This window comes from Hydra vulgaris, chromosome 14 (genome assembly GCF_038396675.1).
Source record: "Hydra vulgaris chromosome 14, alternate assembly HydraT2T_AEP".
NCBI classification, from domain to species: Eukaryota; Metazoa; Cnidaria; class Hydrozoa; order Anthoathecata; family Hydridae; genus Hydra; species Hydra vulgaris.
In genome coordinates this window covers 28,052,501-28,075,544 of record NC_088933.1, presented here as the reverse complement: position 1 = coordinate 28,075,544, position 23,044 = coordinate 28,052,501, and the positions used below count along the sequence as shown (strand labels likewise).

Sequence of the window (23,044 nt, the reverse complement as noted above, 5' to 3'; positions counted from 1 at the left end):
ATTAAAAAAAAATTCTGTAAAAGTACATTAACCGGGGTCTCAAAAGAACCAGAATTTTAAAAAGATTTTAAAATATCTCTGTAGCTATTTTCTTCTTTTTTTATTTCTCAACACTTCTAGCTCAACTTTTAATTAAAAATTTAATTTTAATTAGGGCTCAGTAATTGATCTGTCTCCCACTTCCAGTTTGTCTAACTGCATTATTCTCAGTTTAAAAGTATTACTTTCTGTAAATAAAATCATGAAAACCTTTCTAGAGTTACTATTTCTTGTTTGACCTACAAAAATGTTTGCTTGTTTGACCTACCAAAATTCCTGCTTGTATGACTAATGATTCAGTTAAATTACAACAATAAAAATAAATAATAGAAATTTGAACCTTTTATTCAAATAATTTCTGAGTAAAATAAATAGAAACGAATTTTGAAAAACCTTACAAATGAGTTTTTCAAAACATTTGTAAAATTTTCATTAGAGTAATTTATTATGTAATAATTCATCTGTTTTGCATTAATTTAAATAATTTGCATAAACCATTACCTAATTTTAAATAATTTCTCCCAAAGTCAAAGCGCAATTGTTTGCTAAAAATATTTTAGATTTTAAGGATAGATAACCCATTTTTAGGATAGATATAAGCAAAGAGTCGTCAGTTTTCTTTTCAGGCTATTTCTCTTCGAACCCATACACCAAACCTACTATAATAACTTCACCTGTCATTTAGTTTTGATTCTATTCTCTACCTTTATAAATGCTCCTAAACAATAGACTAGACCCTCTTTCACATTGTTGTATTTTCTTGTAAGTTATTTTTGTTACATCTACCAAAGTTTTTAACTTCTATGTAATTTGTCATTTAGTAAAGCATCATTCTTTTTTTTTTTTTTTGCACAAAACACTTCTATCTAGGATTTTTTAATGCTAATATACAAAATTTGTGGCTTTCTGATTATATTTGTAATTTTGTCGACTGCTAACCATTACCTTGTTCTTTTATTATCTTCTTTATTATTTATTTTTTATTACTAGTTTTTCTTTAGTATTTTTATAATAAATTCCTACTTTTTCAAATAATTCCAACATTGTTTGCATCCTGGCTAAAAGTGAATTTGTATAAAAATTAAAAACTAAAAATATTCCTCATGACAGCAAATTGGACTTTAAATGTATTTCAAATGATGTGTATAATATTTAAATGTATTTCAAATGACATTTATAAACTTGTTTGTGTTGACCAAAGAAGAGAATTAATTTCTAAGTGGCATTAATAAAAAGTTTAAATGTATTGCAAAAAAAATTATATTACTCCTACTGCATCAATAATCAAAATTTAATTACATGCAGCTTCATCCCATTCATCTGGTAGACCAGCATCAAGAGTAGCATTGCATGTCACACATCTCAATTGATCAAGGTATTCAGTGCACCATCCATATTGAGCACAATGTAAAGGAGATAACCCAACTGGCTTTGCAACCCAGTTAGATGACTAAATAAATAGTAATACTTAAATTATTAAAGAACCATTTACTAAACCTTTATAAATATGCATAAATATAATAAGAACTATTTGAATTCATCTTTTTTCACCTTTTTTTTAGGACAAAAAAAAAAAGTCAAACCCTAATGATGGTTTCTTAGCAAAAAATGTATATAAATGTTTAAATACTTAAAAGCACATATATTTTAAAATATCAAAAATAGCATGCAAGATTGCAACACAAAAAAGTTGACACAAAAAATAAATTGCTTATGTGTGAGGCTTATATTGGATTGGTTTAGATGAGCCCAGATCCAAACACATTAAATATCTATAGAGACCACCTAACCTCTTTTGGTTTAAAAAGATTTACAAATATATAATAAAAATGTATGCACAATGATGTGTTTATTAATAAGTTTATTCAATTATAATCTAAAAATGATTTCAAACTAAGTTTTTACTTTAAAAATTTATGCTATTGATTTTATAAATGGTTTGTTTAACAAATCTTATTTCAGTTCTAGAAACTATTCACAGTGTGCATGGCTGACAGTGTGCATGGCTCGCAGTGTGCATAGCTCACAGTGTGCATGGACTTATGAATGTGGCATAGCTCACAGTGTGCATGGACTTATGAATGTGGCATAGCGCACCAGTGTGCATGGACTTATGAATGTGGCATAGCTCACAGTGTGCATGGACTTATGAATGTGGCATAGCTCACAGTGTGCATGGACTTATGAATGTGGCATAGCGCACAGTGTGCATGGACTTATGAATGTGGCATAGCGCACAGTGTGCATGGACTTATGAATGTGGCATAGCGCACCAGTGTGCATGGACTTATGAATGTGGCATAGCTCACAGTGTGCATGGACTTATGAATGTGGCATAGCGCACAGTGTGCATGGACTTATGAATATGGCATAGCGCACAGTGTGCATGGACTTATGAATGTGGCATAGCTCACAGTGTGCATGGACTTATGAATGTGGCATAGCGCACAGTGTGCATGGACTTATGAATGTGGCATAGCTCACAGTGTGCATGGAGTTATGAATGTGGCATAGCGCACAGTGTGCATGGACTTATGAATGTGGCATAGCTCACAGTGTGCATGGAGTTATGAATGTGGCATAGCTCACAGTGTGCATGGAGTTATGAATGTGGCATAGCGCACAGTGTGCATGGACTTATGAATGTGGCATAGCGCACAGTGTGCATGGACTTATGAATGTGGCATAGCGCACAGTGTGCATGGACTTATGAATGTGGCATAGCGCACAGTGTGCATGGACTTATGAATGTGGCATAGCGCACAGTGTGCATGGACTTATGAATGTGGCATAGCGCACAGTGTGCATGGACTTATGAATGTGGCATAGCGCACAGTGTGCATGGACTTATGAATGTGGCATAGCGCACAGTGTGCATGGACTTATGAATGTGGCATAGCTCACAGTGTGCATGGAGTTATGAATGTGGCATAGCTCACAGTGTGCATGGACTTATGAATGTGGCATAGCGCACAGTGTGCATGGACTTATGAATGTGGCATAGCGCACAGTGTGCATGGACTTATGAATGTGGCATAGCTCACAGTGTGCATGGAGTTATGAATGTGGCATAGCGCACAGTGTGCATGGACTTATGAATGTGGCATAGCGCACAGTGTGCATGGACTTATGAATGTGGCATAGCGCACAGTGTGCATGGACTTATGAATGTGGCATATTTTCAAATAACTTAAACAATGAAGATCTTTTCATACTCTTTTCACACTACTTTTCAAAACTCTCTTAAAAATATTTCCTTTCCTTGCTTCTTATTAATTTTTGATAAATCAACCAATAATATTTCATCAAAATCAACCAATCAAATTTTTTATCAGAATACTTCAAATATCATAATAATATAAATGCTTTAAATGAATTTTTAAGTTTTAAAATGCCAACTTTTGGTTAATGTCGATGTCGCATAGATACAGCCTGATACTGATGCATCGACATCGGCCTGTACTCTTTTCTTTTTTTATTACTATTTTTACTCTTTTCGTTTTACTATCAGGCACTGACAAATAGGTGGAACATGTGGGGAGTGCTCCTAAATCTACTGAAAAATAGGTAAGGTAACTGGGGGTTACTTTGACAAGTGGGTAACATTGACATGTGTTTGATTAAATGTTTTTACCCGTCACCCATTGACTATTGTTCAAATTATTTTAACAGATGCTGAAGCCAGATGTTGAATGAACAAATATAACTATTTTAATCCGCATAATAATAAGTATAAATAACAACACAATAAGGCAGGCATAAATTAAACTAATTTCTAATTTTTTTGTTGCAAAAAAACTTTAGTTAAAAGATAAATAAAAACATACTATAATATCATTTTACGTGTTTTTATGGTATTGTTTTTAAATACTAAGCATGTAAGATTTTTTTGTAGCATTTTTTTTTTAAACGCGTATTTCAATTTTAGGATAACATTGACAGGAATGTTTAAGTCACCCTATAGGCCAAGAATCAAACCAAAGTTAGTAGAATGCTTACATCTAATGAATTTTTCATGATTACATGAAATGAAATCAAGCAGAGTGATCCCTAAATTAAAAGAGTTAATCTTAAGAAAAACCAAGATATTAAATGTCAACAGATCTAACAATCGACGCTCTCAAAAAGTTAAAATCCACACTTAACAATGTTACATAATACTGGTAAGAACAAAACATCAGAAACTGAAGATGTAAAAAATTATCTTGTTGTTTTAGAAATTAAAACAAACAAATTTACAGCATAAACATACTTCTGTCAATGTTACCCCATATAGGGGTAACATTGACATTTGAATCCCATTAACAAAATTAATTGTCTATCAATATTAATAGATAACTAATTAAATTCTTCATCAGTTTATGACAGCAATATCATTGGCAAACTCGTAGAAATATTGCATACCAAATTTAGTTTGTCACAACTAAACAAAATTATTATTTTGTAAAGATGTGTCAATGTTTTTCCCACTTTACCTTAGAACACGAGAGGAGTGCTGCTACATCAGGCTTGGTCGGGAAGCGGGTGCGATCACACTCGATTACTGACTGCGAAAATAATATTTCACACACACACATATATATATATGTATATATATATATATATATATATATATATATATATATATATATATATATATATATATATATATGTATATATATATATATATATATATATATATATATATATATATATATATATATATATATATATATATATATATATATATATATATATATATATATATGGGTGTCAACTAAAATTATGAGACTGCATTGAAATTTTATTGAATATCTTCACAACTTAGACTGAACGGCATAAAGTTATAAAAAACTTGAAATTCCTTCCAAATATCACTTTGGATCAAACTGGATCAATAACAGTATTATCATCATTATTTCTTCATCATCAGCAAGGTTTTCATTTGCAGCATTTTGTACTTATTCTATCAATTTTCGTCTTTTAGTAAAGGTACTTTGCATATTAGATTTTCATCTGTAGAAATGACATCCTCAGCTGTTGTACCTAGAGAGTAAAAATTATCAAGTTTTTTTATTTAATTTTGAAGCTCTGGATAGGAGCTGTCATCTATATCTGAAAAGCTAGATTTTTACTTCTAAAATTCTTTTACAAAACAATGAGTAATCATGGAGGTTTTCATTTTTTGCCATGCAAGATTACGCATTTTCATTGTGTTTTAAATCAAAAAAACAGGAATATCTCTTTTTTTTAGATAAATAGCTACAACCAGTCTATTGCAATGTCAAAGGTCTGTAATAAACTCTTAAAGAATAAATAAAGAATATTTTATTTTTAACTAGCTCAATAGATTTTAGAACATCAATTGTCAAATGTGGTGGCCAATTATCTATTATAAACCCTGCTTCCTTCTTTTATTTTGTAAACTTTGTATCCATTTCCTGTATCCACTCTATAAACAGTATGGTTTCTAACCAGCTTTTATTGTATCTGCAAATTTGGTAAGTGTCTAACTTTTTTGAAGCAAGGTGATTTTATTTTACCTATTACAAACATAGGGATTTTTTCATCCGATATATAAACTATGGCCATTCCAGTAAGATAAATTTTACAGTGCTTTCCCCTTATACAAGCTTCATATCAAATATTTTACTATGCTTTCCCCTTATACAAGTTTCATATCAAATATTAAGTGACTTATTAAGTTATGTTTGAAAAATAATACAAATTCATATACATTAAAAATTTTATCAAGTTTATACATGGATAGAATTGTAGGAAGAGTTTCCTTCCATGGTGTGGTCATTTAAGCCGTACTAGAGTTACTCTCAACAGATACCATCTTAAAAAAAAAATTACGCCTATTTTTCATAAAATTAAGCCAGCCATCATACACATGAAACAACTTTAGATAATAATTTTTTCAGCAAGTTCTCTGGCTTTTGTTTTTAAAATTAATGCTGTTTCTACTCTTTGCATTGATAAACCATTTAACACTTTAACTCTGAAACATAAACCTTGTTACATCACATCCACTACTACATTTTATCTAAATGTGTTAGAACCAATTTAAATATGTTATATCATAAGATACTCTTTTATCTCCAATATATATATATTCTTATTATTTATCTCCATTACTTCTATTCCACTCGTTGAGAATGGGATTAAATTGTTTAATTGAGAATGTCACAAACAACAAACATGAATTGTTAATTCATTTCTGTCTTAATGAAAAGCTTATTCTAAGAGAACAAAATTTTTTTGTAACAGTTTTTAAAAAGTCAGAGTGATTTATTTTTTCTCTTTCAACAAAATTAAACATAAAAAAAATATATCAACTTAAACATTGTAAATATTTTTACTTTTTTTTCCTTTTTTAATTATTTTTTACTCTAAGGTAAAAAAATTTTTTAAATATATCTATTAAGTTTTTGAAATAATATGTATCTTCTTGTAACGATAACTGTGTACATTTGTGTTATTATTTTTAACTCCTAATAGTAATAATATATTTTACAAAAATTAATATTTAATTTGACACTTTGTGGTAAAACCTTATACTAAAATACAATAATAGAAAAACGCTGAATTGAAACTGTGAAAACTAACCGTGAAAGTCTTCACTCTCTGCAAAAATAAATCTTTACTCTGAGGATTACATGTTACATGACTAAATAAAACAAAAACATATGTAAAACAATTTTTTTTTTTTTTAAATTATTGTATACTCATATTTAATAGTACATTTTCAATAAACTTTATTCTAAATTAAAAATAGTTTGATCAAAATTTATTTCAAAAAAATCACATATAAACTTTAATGACAGCACTGAAGAACAATTTATATAGACTTGGTAGACAATTATACACAAACTAAAAAATCTCTTTTATCTATTGATTTCAATATACTGCCTAGTTGGATACATCACCAACTGTTATAATCTTGAACCTCATTCTGGTGTTTATTTCAGTCTAATCTGGCTAATACAAATCAACACAAAAGCTGATGTACAGATTTCTATTTAATTCTAGTTAACACGTTTTCTCTTATCACATAAAGAATTTCCCTTAGTGTGAAATTTCAACTTATACTTTTGATGTTTTAAATTATTGATTTCATATGACTCTATAAAGCCGGAGCCCCAGAGACCTGTACCTCTTGTAACAACATTTGTTATAAATCTTTTTTAATCTTATCATTTAAAATAAACATATTATTGGAATACAGTTTGATCTATAAATATCCCTGATTCCTACACAATCGAGAATTAATCAAAACTTTAAAATTTAAACTTTTCAAGACATTTTTTTTCTCATTAACTATGGAGGTAGATGCACCTGATTTTCGCAATATCAGCAATGCTTAATCAAAATTGGAAGCTTGCTCCATTTTACTCAAATACTTTTTAATGTATTGAGTAAAACTATTCATTTATGGAGTGAGAAGATTATAATCCATATAAAAACTTATAAATAGTACTCTTATAGAAACATCTTAGACTCTTATAGAAACAATTATAAATAGAAACATCAAATTGTGTCCATGCTTACTATTATTTTCATACTCTTATGGAAACACCTTATTATTTTTATACTTTGTATACGTACTCTTATAAAATATAATATAAAAACTCTTATTATTTCTATACTTTTATAATATATACAACTGTTTTAGATACATAATATGAACCGCGTTGTAATTAAATTTAATTTTAAACCTCCTTAAAAATTATTTAAACAAATATAACAAAAATTACTGATGAAATCTAAATTTGGTATTCAAAAAAGATTAAATAGTTTATTTCCTAAAACAATCTTATACATAATATAATCTTTTGTTTGTTTATCACAATTTATTTATTATTTTTTGAGTATTTAATGAAATATTTTTAATAAAGATTTTAAACAATTTTTTTACAAACATAATTTATGTTCATAAATAAATTATGTTAAAAAAACTTTACACAATATTGAACTAATAAGAAACAAAAATTTTTTAATTCATTTATGAAAAGAATTATGTTAAAGCACTTCTCTCTTTAAAAGAAAAAAAGTTATTTGTTTTCACATATTTTAATCTATATACTTACATAATGAATTAGCAAATGAGAAGAAAAAAACTTCTTTAATAAATATTGCAAAAATATTTTGCATTCTTTTGAAACTTAACTTTACATTCTACAACTTACAAACTATTTTACATTCCTTTAAAACTAAATTTAAATTTTTAATTTTTAAAACCATATTTAATATAAAGTCTTTTGATTAAAAAAAAAAAAAATTAATAATATAATATAAAATAATCAGTTTCCTTAACAAAAAAAAATCAGTTGCAGTTAAATGCTTTTTCTTACTACTTCATATTTTCTGGATAAATGTCACATAAACATTATTAAAAAGATAATTTAAATATTCCAAAATAAATTTTTTTTTTGCTTTACATAAAATTGCTGAATGCTTATGCTAAATGCCATGTTGTAAGTAAAACGCTAGCTGCATAACACTTTTTAACAAGGCTTGCACTTTATTCTTTTACCATTTCCTGACTAAATTAAAAACAGCTATATTATTTTTAATAAAATAACAAAATCATGATCAATTGAAAGGGTAGAGTTGCAAAAGAAATGTTTTTTTCCTTTTGCATTTTTTTGGGTCAAAACCCTGTTTTTTTTGGAGTTTTTTGGAGTGTTTTTCTGCTTTTTTTTTTTAGCAATTATTTAGTTTTTTTTTGGCATAAATTTTGAAATAGTTTTCTTTTATTCTAGTATATTTTTAGTATATAATCATTAAAAGCACAAATACATCTATAAACAATAATTTAACTTATATTTATAATAAAAAATTAAATTAGCTATAAGTTAGTTATAAATTTCAGCATAGGGAATGTTTATTTTTTATGTTGTACTTCCTAATAACTTGTTTTAAAATAATATTAGGAAATATTGAATAGAAAATGAATATAAGCATGTACTAAATATAGGACAATTAAACTTAAAAGGCTTAAATTAAACAAAAGATAACACTATGAAAAACACTGAGTTCTGGTTTTTTATCTAAAGACATCCTAATATATATATATATATATATATATATATATATATATATATATATATATATATATATATATCAAATATTAAATGTAAATAAACAATGTTTATTGTGTCAATATATTATACTAAAACCAGTTAAGATAAAATTTAAGAAGATAAAATTATCTAAGAAAATTTAATACAGCAATGCTTCAACCATGTTAACCTTTAAGCATACCAAAATGAAAAGAATTTTAGTAAATTTCAATATTAATTGTCGTATTTAAATTTGAAATTAAAATATGAATTAAGATATTACCATTAAAGTTAAATTTAGTAGCTTAAATGATGAATTTTTAAACGTTTCCTAAGAAAACGGCCTGCTGCATTATTTTTTCCAAATAAGCAACCAAAAAAACAAATGAGACTTTGTTTTTTTTTGCCAGAGAATTGGCTTTTTATCTTAAAGAAAAATTCTTAACTTGGTCAGATGATCAAAAATATGCGGTGCTGAAATAAATAAATAAAAAAACTTTTTTAGTTTAACCTTGAATAAATGACGAATGCATAAACGTTTTCAATATTAAATAAGATCAGCATTTATAGTGGTGATCAAACAAAAGAAGATTAAACTAAATCAATAATCTAGTCAAAAAATATTTAGCTTTTTGCAAAAGCACCCAAAAACGGGGAATTTCCTCCCCAAAAAAGTAATTAATGAATTTCATAATTTTCCTTTTCAAGACTCCATATTCATGTCACTAGATGAATACTCATGATGAATTTTATGTCACTAGATGAATCCATATTCATGTCAATAGATGAATCCTTAATACTGCAAACAACTATCGCAATACTGTCAGCATTCCTATATTAATGAATGGCAACCATCTCTCTGAGTCCTCTTCTTTACATCTTGGATTATCATCTACTATTGACCTCTCATGGAAACCATATAAATGATTGATTGCTAAATTAGCACCTGCTAAGGTTTCTTCTCTTTATCGTGGCCACTACTTTCCTGATTCGATTCTCTACCTCTACCAATCTCTTATTCGTCCCTGTATGGAATACTGTTGTTATATTTGGGCTGGTTCTTCTAATGATGCTCTTTCATTACTAGACAAGGTCCGAAAACACATTCTAGATGTAGTTGGACCTGCTCTATCTGCTAAGCTTGAGCCTCTTTCCCATTGCTGTAAAATTGCATCTCTTTCTCTTTTCTACAAATACTATGATGGTCGCTGCTCAAAGGAGCTTTTATCTCTAGTTCCATCAACTAAAACTTTTTTTCGCTTAATTCGTCATTCAGCAAAGTCTCATTCTTTTACTGCATGCTCTAAAAACTTTTATTCACCTTGTTTTTTTCTCTGCACTTCAACCCTTTGGAACTCTCTTCCATCTTCATGTTTTTCTGACTCATAAAAACTATAACTTTTCAAGTCTTCTGTCAACTGGTTTAACTTAAATTTACTTTTTTGTTTGTTGTAAAATAATTTCATTACATAGCATTAAATTAACAACAATATTTACTCAAAATCAAACCAATGTCTTTGTAAAGGTTGTTAATATTTAAATATATATCAATATATATTTTCTTTCTTTTTTTTTTCTAGTAACTCTGAACTTAATAGTGGTTGCTTGCAACCTTTTTATAGGAGTAAATTAAAATACATAAATATAAAAAAAATCCTCATAAATTTCTTCTTAGATTTTATCTTTAAGTCATTATCAGCTTGCTCCTCAGATGCAGAAATATCACTAAAAAAAACTTTGATTTTCAAAGGTACTTTTGATGGATGCTAAAACTAAATTTTGATTTGGCAAATTCTATAATTTGTTCTATCTTTTGTCATTTTTCAAAACTAATTTTTGATCTTTAAATGGAATGAACAAACGGTTCGAAATACCTGTAGACATTATTCCCATTTCAGATATATATTTAAAGCTTTACTCAATCCCTATAGATATTTGAGAATATTCAAAATTATCAGTGGACCGCCATGAGGTACATTAGTCAGGTTATCCATTGCCAGAATGTTAAGAAGTAAAACCAGTTGATATATTTTTTATGTTCAGAACGCCTAGCTATACCATTCTGATTGTGGATCATCATAACATCTAAAGAACTGGCATATTAGATTTTTACTATGCCCATACTACTAAATGAGTCTCAAAGAATGACTTATTCTATGAAGATTATCATACAAGTAACCAATCCATGCATGGCTTATCAACCCAGAAATATGTATAAAAATAAAAATATAGCCAATGAAGTCCAACTTTTTCATGCCAATCCTCACATATCCATCTCAGTCAACCTAATGGTTAAGACTAGGGTATCTAAATAAAAAAATAACCTGCTCCCTCTGGAACATTAAATATAGCTTAAAATACAATGGGTTAAAGTAGGGGTAACACAGAGAAAGCAGACAAATACCAAAATGGTTCCCCTTTGCTTTAATATTTTTTTGCAACTGTTCCCCATCACGTTTTTGAATTGTTCTTTTTTAATAGAATTGTCCATAAATTATGCAACGCCTAATTTATTTCATAATAAAAATGAAAGATCATTTTTACTTTAGCACAGTAATTTTGATTAAAGTTTATCAGCTGTTTTAATTTTTAGTTGAATATGTGAGACAAAGTGAGAGAAAAACTGAATATATGACTTTGAGACAAAAATTGAATATAAGACTGTAAGAAAAAAATTGTGATCTTTTTTGACTAAATTTAAAATTGCATAATTTATGGATGCAGGGCCGGACTAAGACATTTTTAGATCTGTGGCTGTTAATATAGGAGGGCCTAATGTGGTGGTTATCTAAAAATGCTGAACAGGAATGAGCTTATACTTGGGAGCAGGAAGATAAAAAGAAACTATCTAGTAATGCTTTTGGACCATTTTTAAAATCATTTCTTACAAACTGGTTAGGTAGAGCTTCACTTCTTTGACATAGAAACCTATGGCATAGACACATAAATATGTAAATTAGTCTTAAATCATGACTTTTAAAAAAACAACTTCTGAGCTGCAGGTATGTATAGTAATGGAGCAGTGGAGCGTTTGTACCAGATTGATAGTGTGTTCACTCTCAATAAAAGAAGAAAATAACAACAAATAAAAAAATAAAAAATAAAGAAATAATATTTCAAGTACATTTATTTTTAAACGCTATTTTAAAAACACCAATTTTTTATATTTGGTCTAGAAATTAATTTGTGCGGTTTGACAAGGGATTGCGAAACTAGCTTATTGTCACAGCGTTTCGTTTAGCCACGCATGCGTGCAAAGATCACTGTTATTGCGCATCATTTTCATTATAAATCATTTGATTTAAGCGTAAACAACACTATTTTTAATTTAACTGATAATGTTGATTTTTGTTCCTGATAAAGTCTTTTTGCGGGGGATTCTTCTTCCTTACTTTAAGATGAAGAATAGTGCTACCGAAAGTCATTGTATTTTGGTTGAAGTTTATGGTGACCATGCTCTAGCTGAGCGAACGTGTCAGAAGTGGTTTGCACGGTTTAAAAGTGGTGATTTTTGTTTGGAAGTCCAAGAGCGGCCAAAACAGAGCGACCGAAAAATTTTGAAGATGCAGAATTGGCAGCATTGCTCGATCAGGATTCTTGTCAAACGCAAGAGGACCTTGCAAATCGTTAGGAGTTGAACAATCAACACTTTTCAGACGCCTCAAAGCCTTAAAACGTTATCGACGACAATTAATGCATTTGAAGCAAGCTCTGGTCATAAAACGACCAGATTGGGGTAACAGACATGATAAACTCATTTTTCAGCATGATAACGCTCGACCACATGTCGCAAAACCTGTCAAAAACTTTTTGGAAAATGTCGGATGGGAAGTGTTACCCCACCCGCCGTATTCTCCGGACATTGCTCCTTCTAACTACTACTTGTTCGATTGCATGAATAACGATTTGATTGGACACCGCTTCACTTCTTCAGAAAATATCGAAAAATGGGTCTCTGATTGGATCACTTCTAAGGATGAAGCATTTTTTCGACACAGAATTTATAAATTGCCGGAAAGAGGGGCAAAAGTAGTGACTAGCGATGGACACTATTTTCATTAATGTATTCATACATTTAGTTTTTGAAATAAACTTTCAATTTTCAATCAAAAAGTGCATGAATTAATTCCTAGACCTAATATTAAACACGAGTAATCAATGTTTATTTCTGCCCACTGATAAACTTATAAGGCATTGTTGTTTCAGGACATGGATAATTGGACAGTGACAATGTGGCAAACAAAGAAGTTTACAGTATGTATGCCCTTGTACAGTCTATCATTACAAAAGCACTAATGAAAATATTTATTTTATATTGGAATGCAATAGAATTTAGCAATATAAGAAAACGTATACCATTTTTAGTATTGATGATGGTATGATGATGGTGCTTTTTAGTATTGTTAAATAATTAGCTGAAGCTAGAACTCTTACACTTTTTTCTTGGGTACATATCAATTATGTATTTAGTTAATCAAATAACTTCAAAATATTTTTTTGTGTTATGACTTTTCTGGGGTTTTCTGAACCTTCTTGCTCACTACTGAGAATTTTCTTGATCTAACTATGTTACTTTCAATTCATAATAACGCAAAATCATTTAAAAAAGGTTGTCCAATTGTTGATTTAAGTTCATTCTTAATTTTTAAGCTCAGAAAAAGTTTTTTCTCTAGTACAGTTTGTGACCATAAAAGACAAATAATTATCAACATAGTATAAACATTTGCAAAAAATATCTATCAAACAGAGAAGTGAAGTGAATAAAGTCATCTTGGCAGATGGCTTCAAAATCTTCAAAATATGTTTTACATACAAATGAAACATGATTTCTTATACGCATCTTTAGCTAATTGTGTCATATCCATTAGCTCCGCTTAAAAGCAACTAACAACTGATTAACTATAGGCAAAAAATACTCAACTTTAAACTTATCGGAAGGCAAGAGTTCTAAATCTAATTCCATCTATGGTTCCTGTTTCGTTTTGTACTTGCTTTACCTTAATGCAATTCAGTGCCCAGATCCTTTCCTTTCTTTCCAATTATTGTGAATTGGCTCCAAAAAGAATGAACCCATAAAGTTAACATGAGATACATATGAAAAGAAAAGTTATCTACTTCTTTAAAAAAAATTAAGATTGCAGGCCAGATGGTCTTTTTTTTTGAAAAACCCAGCTTAATACACATTGAATGAACTTAAATCAACAATTGGACAACCTTTTTTAAATGATTTTGCATTATTTTGAATTGAAAGTAACATAGTTAGATTAAGAAAATTTTCAGTAGTGAGCAAGAAGGTTCAGAAAACCCCAGAAAAGTCATAACACAAAAAAATATTTTGAAGTTATTTGATTAACTAAATACATAATTGATATGTACCCAAGAAAAAAGTGTAAGAGTTCTAGCTTCAGCTAATTATTTAACAATACTAAAAAGCACCATCATCATACCAATTTTAAAATTTGATACTTTTCAGCAATAATAATAAATAATAATTGAAAAAAAAATTTAAAAGATTTCTGACATCAAAGTTTTATTTAGATATCAGTACTAAAACTATATTTCTTAAAAATTTTTTCCAGATTTTTGAAAATCTTGATTTGACTTGATTGAAAAAACTCATTTTTTAAATTAAAATTTGTAGCGCGTGGCAAACTAGTTGCTTCTGGTCTATGTAAAGAAAGTCCTTTGCATCTATTTATAAAACCATACAACTAACTTCTTCAGCAATAAGGATTTTTTCCTTGATTGTTGAATAATTTTTCTATAATGTTCAGGAAAATCATATGCTAATATTTTTCAACTGTGTGCTAGTAAGTTTATTTTCTAGAAAACCTGGAAGCCTTCACTACATAATCTTTTTACAATATTTCTTCTTAGTTATAAAAACTTGTCGATATCTGTAGTTAGGTACATACTTTATTTAACCCAAATGTTCTGAAGAGCAACTTATCTTATTAATTTTGAACAACCACTAGACACACCTCCCTTTAAGGACAGTTGATCCAAAAAAAAAAATCCAAAAAAAAAAATCCAAAAAAAAAAGGAGTTGTTATATTGACATTACCACCTCATTTCAACCGTAAGCTTACCGTAAGACAGAACTATTTATTCACCATTTAAATTATGCATTTGATGACTTTAGTCATCAGTTACTAGAGTTGATTGCGATAAATTCTGCAGTAATTGCAACTCAGATTTTTAACTGTTCTATTCGGCAAGGTTTTTTAGATTCCTATTTATACGACAATTTACTTTTAAATTTTTTTACAATTAGGATTTTGTAGTGACATTGCCTCCGTTATGACTAGATCAAATAATGACGTGTTCAACAATCAAAGCAGAAGTATTCTCGGCTAGTTAGGTGGCATTGCTTGAATTATTGTCTTAAACTGACATTAAGTGATGCAGTTAATGTATTGATACTTTTTATGATTTGTACACCAAACAAGAAAGAGCTTTTAAAAGTTTTTGAAAGCCCATACATGCTGCTACAGAAAGCTCTTTCTTGTTTTTTGTTCAAAAAACAAGAAAGAGCTTTCTGTAGCAACATGTAAAATTTATCTTTAAAAGATTGGGCAAGTTCTCAGTGCACAGTTGGTTGCCTTATCATTTCCAACTGTAAAGGTCATTTTACTCAATTTTAAATTGTTACATTTGCATTATATAAATGTTTTAACTGAACTAACATGAGACTCATAGCCTTGCACAGAAACTTGCAAGCCTGTCATTTCTTAAAAACTTGGCATTAGGGTGTGTTACACTAGAAGAACTTAAACCATCTTCAGAACTTTTAAAATTAAAAAACGTCACACATGCAAAAGCAATTCACATAATTTCTCATCTAATATCTATCTTCAAAAGAAGAAAACTAGGAGGAGCTCCCAAGGTTGAAACCAAACTAGCCATTGAAAATGGTATTTTTCAAGACGTGAACATATTAGAAACAAAAAGAAAACAACCTTTGATTGATCAAGCCAACTTTTATCAGAAGTTGGTGATAGATTTAAAGTCAAGCACAGAATCTGTTAATGAAAAACACAACTTAACACAACCAGTGAAATATTTGTGGCCAGAAATAACCAAAATTAAATATAAACTTCCCAAGAATTTTAGGAATAGCTGCTAAAAGAATTATGCAATTTTCTGCTTGATGATTTTTTTTTAATTCAATAAACTTTAGGAGTTTTGCAACTTCAAGAAGCATTTTAATGGCCAAGAATATGTATTTGCTTCTTGTGGTCATTTTTCCAAATACCAAAATGACTCTGATTGCCAAGGTTAAAACTTTTGTATTCTTTATTGATGATCATACTTGTAAGCAGAATGTGAAAGGAGCTTTTCAATCATGAATATCATCTATAAAGATGTACGAAGAATTGTCACTAAAACATACATCATCATTGATGTTCATTATTATAATCATGAGAATGGGTGAATGTAGGTACACGAACAGCTGATTGCGAAAAAGGACCATGTAGAAAGAAAAAAAAATGAGCTTGAACAAAATCATTTAGAAATTGATATAGTGTTTTGAAACACTCTTATCACTTTGACAATATCTACTTAATACTTACATAATACTGAACATGATTATTTCTTGTTAATGTTATTACGTTTCTGCTTGTACACCAGAAATTAACTTATTTCAAATTTTTTCCCATAAGTATTTTCTTTCCTAAGCATTTAATTTAGGCATTTGATACTAGCAAATAATTGTGGACATAAATAGTAATATAAATCATCGTCATAGACCTCAAAATACAGCAAAAATGGGCCTACAGCAAAAATTTGAATGATCTATTTTAAAAGATGGAGGGGCTTTTTTGCATCTCTTTGAACACATACTTTTAACTTTTTAACACCGTTCCACTTGATTATCTATTCTACTTTAACCCCTGAAAGTACTCAAGAAAAAAATCCAGAAATGGATTCTAGCTCCTACTTTCAGTAAATATAAAAACATTTAAAGAAAGATTGCAAAGAGTTTTTCATAGATCATCGAGGTCATATTTTAAAAATCTGGAAAATTGTTTAGGTAAAATATCCGAAAAAAATCTGGAATATATTTTCCCTTATTTTCTTCTTAATTTTGCTTTTAAGTGAGTTGTTTCAAAAAAAAATTTTCCACTTTTTAAATATTTTTGTATTAGTGATGAGTGAAAAATCTTAAAAAACCAATATATAACAAAAAGATAACCCCTGGAGTCTTTGCAATATTTCTTAAAAACCTAACTCAGCAATTTTAGTTCATAGATCAGAACAAACCACTACTATTTTGAAAGAAGACTCAATGTTATAAAGACTCTTGTGTTATAATTGTTACTTTTTTATAGACATACTTTTTTTTTTTGTTTTTTTTTTAAAACTAAATATAATTGAAGCTTATAATTATATAGCGGTTATCTTTTGGAAAAAAAAACTGAAATTGAAGCCTAGAAGGAGAAAAATAAATGCCTAATTTCTACTTTATTTTTCATTTATTAAATGGTTTTTTGGTCTGATTTATGTTTTTGCTTGTCTGATTTGTGTTCCAGTTGCAGGGGAGAGTGGTGTACCTTGGAGGTGAGTGTACCTTGGAGGCACGTTAATTGTGCTGCCATCATTAGTGATGAATTCAAACTGAAATTTTAGTTGGATGTATTGGGCTCTAAAGGCTCATAATAAGTTGTTTTACCACGGCCTAACATATTTGTTGTTGCAATAAAAATAAAAGTATGTTTCTGGTACCAAAAAGTAAATTTTTTTGAGCGCATTATTTTTTTTCTACAACTGTAGGTATAAACTTTGTTTTAAAACAAAAATCAGGTATAAACTTTGTTTTAACTCAAAAATTGTAAAACATGTTTTCAGCTGCATTTATGCCTGCTTGAAACTGTTTAACTCCTAACCTATAAACATATGGTAGCGGTTTTGTAAAAACTGTGGTATCGGTGTACCTTGGAGGTAGCTAATGTTGTGTACCTTGGTGGTACCATCAGGATACAAACTTTCATGATTTTGTAAATACTATTATAAGTAATATTTGTTATGAAAGTATTTTTTAATATAAAATATTGTTATAGTTTATCATAATATTTTTTTTGTTTATTAAAAATTTCTTTAGTATAATATAATGTGTGTATTTCTTTGTTAAATTGCAATTATTTTTTTCAAATTGTTATTTTCTCTTTGATAATTTTCTTGAACTATCAAAGAGATCATAAAACTGTGTATGAGTAAGACAAATTAGACATGATCTTTTAGTTGCCACATCCCTCTATTACAGGAGGTTCAGCATGACAGCTGAAAAAACTCATTTGGCATTAACTTTGATTACCTGAATATAGATTAGACAAATGTTAAATCAAAGTGAAATACTTATTATTACTAAACTTTAATGTAGATATTTGTTATTACTCTTTTCTTAATCAACATTATTTCTTTTCTAAGTTTTTAATACTTCTAAGTATAAATTAGTTTAAATTTATAACAATATATAATTTCAACGTAAGTATCAATTAATATAAAGTTCATATAAATCTAACTAGATAGATTAACCTCTGATGTGAAGTCCAATTACCCTATAAGTAAACATTATATCAAATTTCTACAATGTTGAGTACTTAATCTGTTAAAACAATAATACCTCCAAGGTACAAAATACATACCTCTAAGGTACACCACCGGTGGTGCACCTTAGCTGTAATGTAAGCTGTTTTTTTAACTTAAAAAAAGGGATGAAAAAATGTCTGGATGTTTAATGAAAATTCCTAGAGTAACTAATATCATAAAGTTAATGAAAATATATTATTACAGAAAATATTTTAAGTATTTTTTTTTAATATTTGTAAAAGTTTGAAAATACCTCCAAGGTACACCACTTTCCCCTATTCTATCTGCCAGAAGAGAATGTGTCAATTGAAACAAAAATAGGATTAATGTATATATTGGAAATCCAAGGTGCACTTTTTAATCCAAAAGTCCATATTTATGATGATGGAAACAAATTATAATATTTAAATATATATAGCCAGTCAAATTTTGAGGACCTTTTTTTTTTTATTTGGTAAACATAGTTTTATTTGGATATATAGTAGGCAAATACATCGTGCTCGGTCAATACCATAAAGTCTGCCTCATACCCATTTTTAAAACTTGACAGCATTGGAATAAATATGGAAATAATTATTTTTTAGAGGAATAAATATTAAAATATTTAATCAGAAGAAGAAGTTAATTTAATGGTTTTCATTTAAAGAAAACCAATAAATTAAAAAATTGATTTTGGTCTGACACTAGATTTGACAACTCTAAATAACATACTATTAGCATAAAAATAATATGCGGTAATAATTTAGCTTTTGTTTACAAGAGAATGTTTTAAACAAAAATAAAAAAGCAATTGGTATCGAGAAATGTAAATTTTTTCGATACTAATTGAACACATATAAAAATGAATATATAAAAAAGAAAAAATAAACATTAAAAACCTGGATGATTTTTCAGGTGTTGTGGACACTAAGGAAGTGAGAATATCAGTTATTTTATTTTTTGTGTTCGCAGAAGACATGTTACTTTAAATTTGAGCGAGTTTTTATTACATGCAAAACAAAATACGTAAAATTAAGTGGATCTGAATAATGGTTTCTAGATTTCAAGTTTTTTCTGATTGCCTGATTGTTACTAGACTAAATCCCATATACATTAAATACAGCATTTTTTTTAATATGCGGGGCTAAAAATTATAATCCCTGAAATCAATCATCAAAGTTAGAAGATGGCATAAAGCTCTTTGAGATAAATTTTACAAAACAATGGAGAAAATTTACTGGCGCTAGGGCACTTTCGCACCCCCCCCCCCCCCCCTCTTCTTTTTTTTTATTTATTGCAGAAGATTATTATAGAGAAATTTATGCTGATTAATAGTCTCATAAAAACATAGGTCTGAATCAACAGAAAGTGCTCTAATTTAATGTTGAAGTTTAAAAAATTACACTAAGAAACGTTAAGGTAGTCGTTTGGTAAAAAAATATTTAAAAAATCAAATTTTTGTTAATAGTCCAGTTTAAAAGAAAAATTTGTGCTCTTTTAAAAAATATATACCTGTTAAACATATTTTTAACTAAATTTTTCAAAAATTTAATTCCTGTAAAGACATGTACTAGCCTTTTCCTTTAGCAACGCCCTTAGCAACAATCATTTTTGGTTGTTTTGGGCCAAAACAATTTTATGGTGCAAATATCAAGCGGATAAAATATCAGGCTTGTCTAAATACAATTCAAAAGGTGGTATTCCTGAAGTCATTAAAAAAGAAATTGAAAAGGTTTTTATTGATTTAAGTAATGATGAGCTTTTGTCGCGCTGCTTACAAGGCACAAGCCAAAATGCTAATGAAGCATTTAATCAGATTCTTTGGCGGAAATGCCCAAAAAATGCATTTGTCTCAAAAGATGTACTAGAAATGTGTACGTTTTCATCAATAGTAAGTTTTAATGATGGATATTTAGCTCTAGCTAATGTTTTGAAGAATCTTTGTTTAACACCAGAAAAATATTTTATTGATCGTGCTTTAGTATTTCGCAAGGTTAGAATTATTTTGTTCTAACTGCATGTTTTTCCGCACTGAGAAAATCAAATTCAAAGTTTTAAAAGGACCTGTATACCACTTAAACATAAAAGACGTAAACAAATTAGATTCATATTAATCTCCCATACTTGCTACCACAGTTTAAAAGTAAATACTTCAAAAGATATAATGTGCAGGTATCTGAATTACCACACCCTGATTTGGAGATAGAACAATATAATACACACTTATTTTATAAAATACAATATTATTTTGTTCTATCTCCATTTTTTATATAAAAATATAATACAAATTTTGTATATATATTGTATATATTGTAGCAAGGTAAAGAACTGTTTGGCATATCTCTGTTTTATTGGAATAAAATCTTACTTTAACTAGTAAAAAAACTTTATAAATGCAATATTTATAAAGTTTAATTATCTAAAGTATGTACCAAGATTTTTACAAAACAATAAAACTTTGGTTGAAATAAGCTCCAAGAACATATTATCCAAAATACATTTCACAGTGAAATGAATTTCAAAGATTAAATTCAGCAAGGTAAGCACATCTGGTTAATTCATTAAAAACAACAATTTCAATAAGAAGCCCATTTAACACCATAACATAAACATAAAACATAAATATTTTGACATTAAAATAAATTATTTTAAAATACTATTATAAAATGTTATGTCTACAGCAGGCATATACTTGAACATACTTTGAAGGTCCTTAGCTTTATCATTAGAAATTTGAGCACACTGGTTTAAGACAGAAGCCATTGGTACAACTGCAAGAGGTCTTGCCACAGCTAATGAAGATCGTGGATTGTTAGGAAGACGCTTAATTCGTACTTCTGAACAAACATCAGTAAATGACTTTCTGTAGTATATATGATCTGAAAACTCTGCCCTGTAAACCAGATGCTTTATTTGGGTATAGGGAACAAGGTTATAATTAAAATAGCCTGCAATAGCTGAAAAATGCTTAAAATCCAATCTTTTCATTTGGGAGACAGAAAAAGGATTTTTCTTTTGAATATTAGCAATTGCTCTGATTAAACCAAGTGGACTAAATATTTCAAGAGGATGCTAGTGCTCTATCAATTTGACTATGTATATTGTCAACCTCTTGTATACTAGAATGCCCTGATTCACAGAACTTTTGCTCTATTACCCTGATTTTTGGGTAACGTATCAAAAACTCACGTAAGGCAATGGACATGTGACTATTTCTATTTTGAGGCACGCAGGAATCAAACCATAGTATGAGTTTATTAACATCTGGGTGGTCAGCAATTATCTTCTCTAGCAAGCATGTTACACTACTTGCAAGGTCATTTCCTGCACAACCTGAAATGCCTTCATGCCAAAGCATACAATAACCTTTTTTATTTAGGGAGCAATGCCCAGTTAAATTATAAGCTGAGAGTTTACATTTGTAAAAAAATGCTCCTATGTTTGATTTTGGTAAACTTATTACATTTTCAAGGTCAATCCATACTACAGCTACATTTTTATCCCTAAGTTTGCGGTCTTTTTCACGTTCTGCTCGATTTTCATTCTTCAACATTACATGTTTGGAAAATTTTTGGGTTTGCTCCTCAGTTGGATTTACTACAATATGGTATTCATAACGTTTATCACATAAATCAGTTTTTGGCTTCTGAAATTTGATGTTAAAGTCATGCTCAAATATGAATCTATACATATGCTTCTTAACAGGGGCAATATTCTTTTCTTTGCAATAGGTAGAGTAAAGTTCATACATTTTATTAGGATTTAAAAAAGCTTCAAAATATTCTTTTTTTGTTCTTTTAAGACAGTAGTGTGATGGTACACGTGGAAATTCATTGATATGATCTTTAACACTTTGTTTTGATCTTTGATCAACAACCTTTTTGGTGTGTTTCTCCCATTTTGAAAAGGCTGGGCTTCCAGTAGCATCATTCTTGTTTTGATGATGATAATAAACTCTTCTACTACTCGAGTTTGCAAATCACCAACAAAAAAGCTGTAATAAAATGAATATGTTTTTCGCGAATTTTCATTGATGGTTTGATGACGTTTCTTCTGGAGTCGTTCAGTAGTTCTACTGTAGAAATGGTTTTTTTGGGTATCATCCATAGACCAAAAATCAGAAAATATATGTGCTCGTTCTTCATCACTGATATGTTGTCTACATTTAAATTTACAAGAATTTAAACAGTCTTTTCTTGTGGTTACAAACTTGCATGGAACATTTTCTCCTTTTTTATTTTTATAAGCTTGACCAGATTGTCTCAACTGCTTTCTCACATTCTGTATCCAAGTTTTAGGTGCTGACTTTCGTTTCCTAGTTTGGCCTCCATGTGGGGGCAGACGACTAGCTGATGCTATTACAAGTGTACCATTAGGATATCCAAGAA

General features: G+C 28.9%; 1 protein-coding gene and 1 long non-coding RNA gene across 2 annotated transcripts in view; both read right to left on the bottom strand.

The window, feature by feature from the left end:
* The window catches only part of LOC100199404 (uncharacterized), a 32,648-nt gene extending 12,938 nt beyond the window's left edge, over positions 1 to 19,710 (bottom strand). Inside the window, exons 1-3 of the mRNA XM_065818196.1 lie at positions 19,556 to 19,710; positions 6,631 to 6,691; positions 1,339 to 1,489 (exon numbers count right to left, since the gene is read on the bottom strand). Of these exons, the coding sequence (XP_065674268.1) occupies positions 1,339 to 1,489; positions 6,631 to 6,691; positions 19,556 to 19,635 (292 nt within the window). The 5' untranslated portion in view covers positions 19,636 to 19,710. The remainder of the gene's footprint in view (positions 1 to 1,338; positions 1,490 to 6,630; positions 6,692 to 19,555) is intronic.
* Positions 19,711 to 21,235: 1,525 nt separating this feature from the next.
* The window catches only part of LOC136090478 (uncharacterized), a 2,527-nt gene continuing 718 nt past the window's right edge, over positions 21,236 to 23,044 (bottom strand). Inside the window, exon 2 of the long non-coding RNA XR_010643446.1 lies at positions 21,236 to 23,044. This exon is cut by the window's right edge and continues 15 nt beyond it. This is a non-coding gene — a long non-coding RNA (uncharacterized LOC136090478).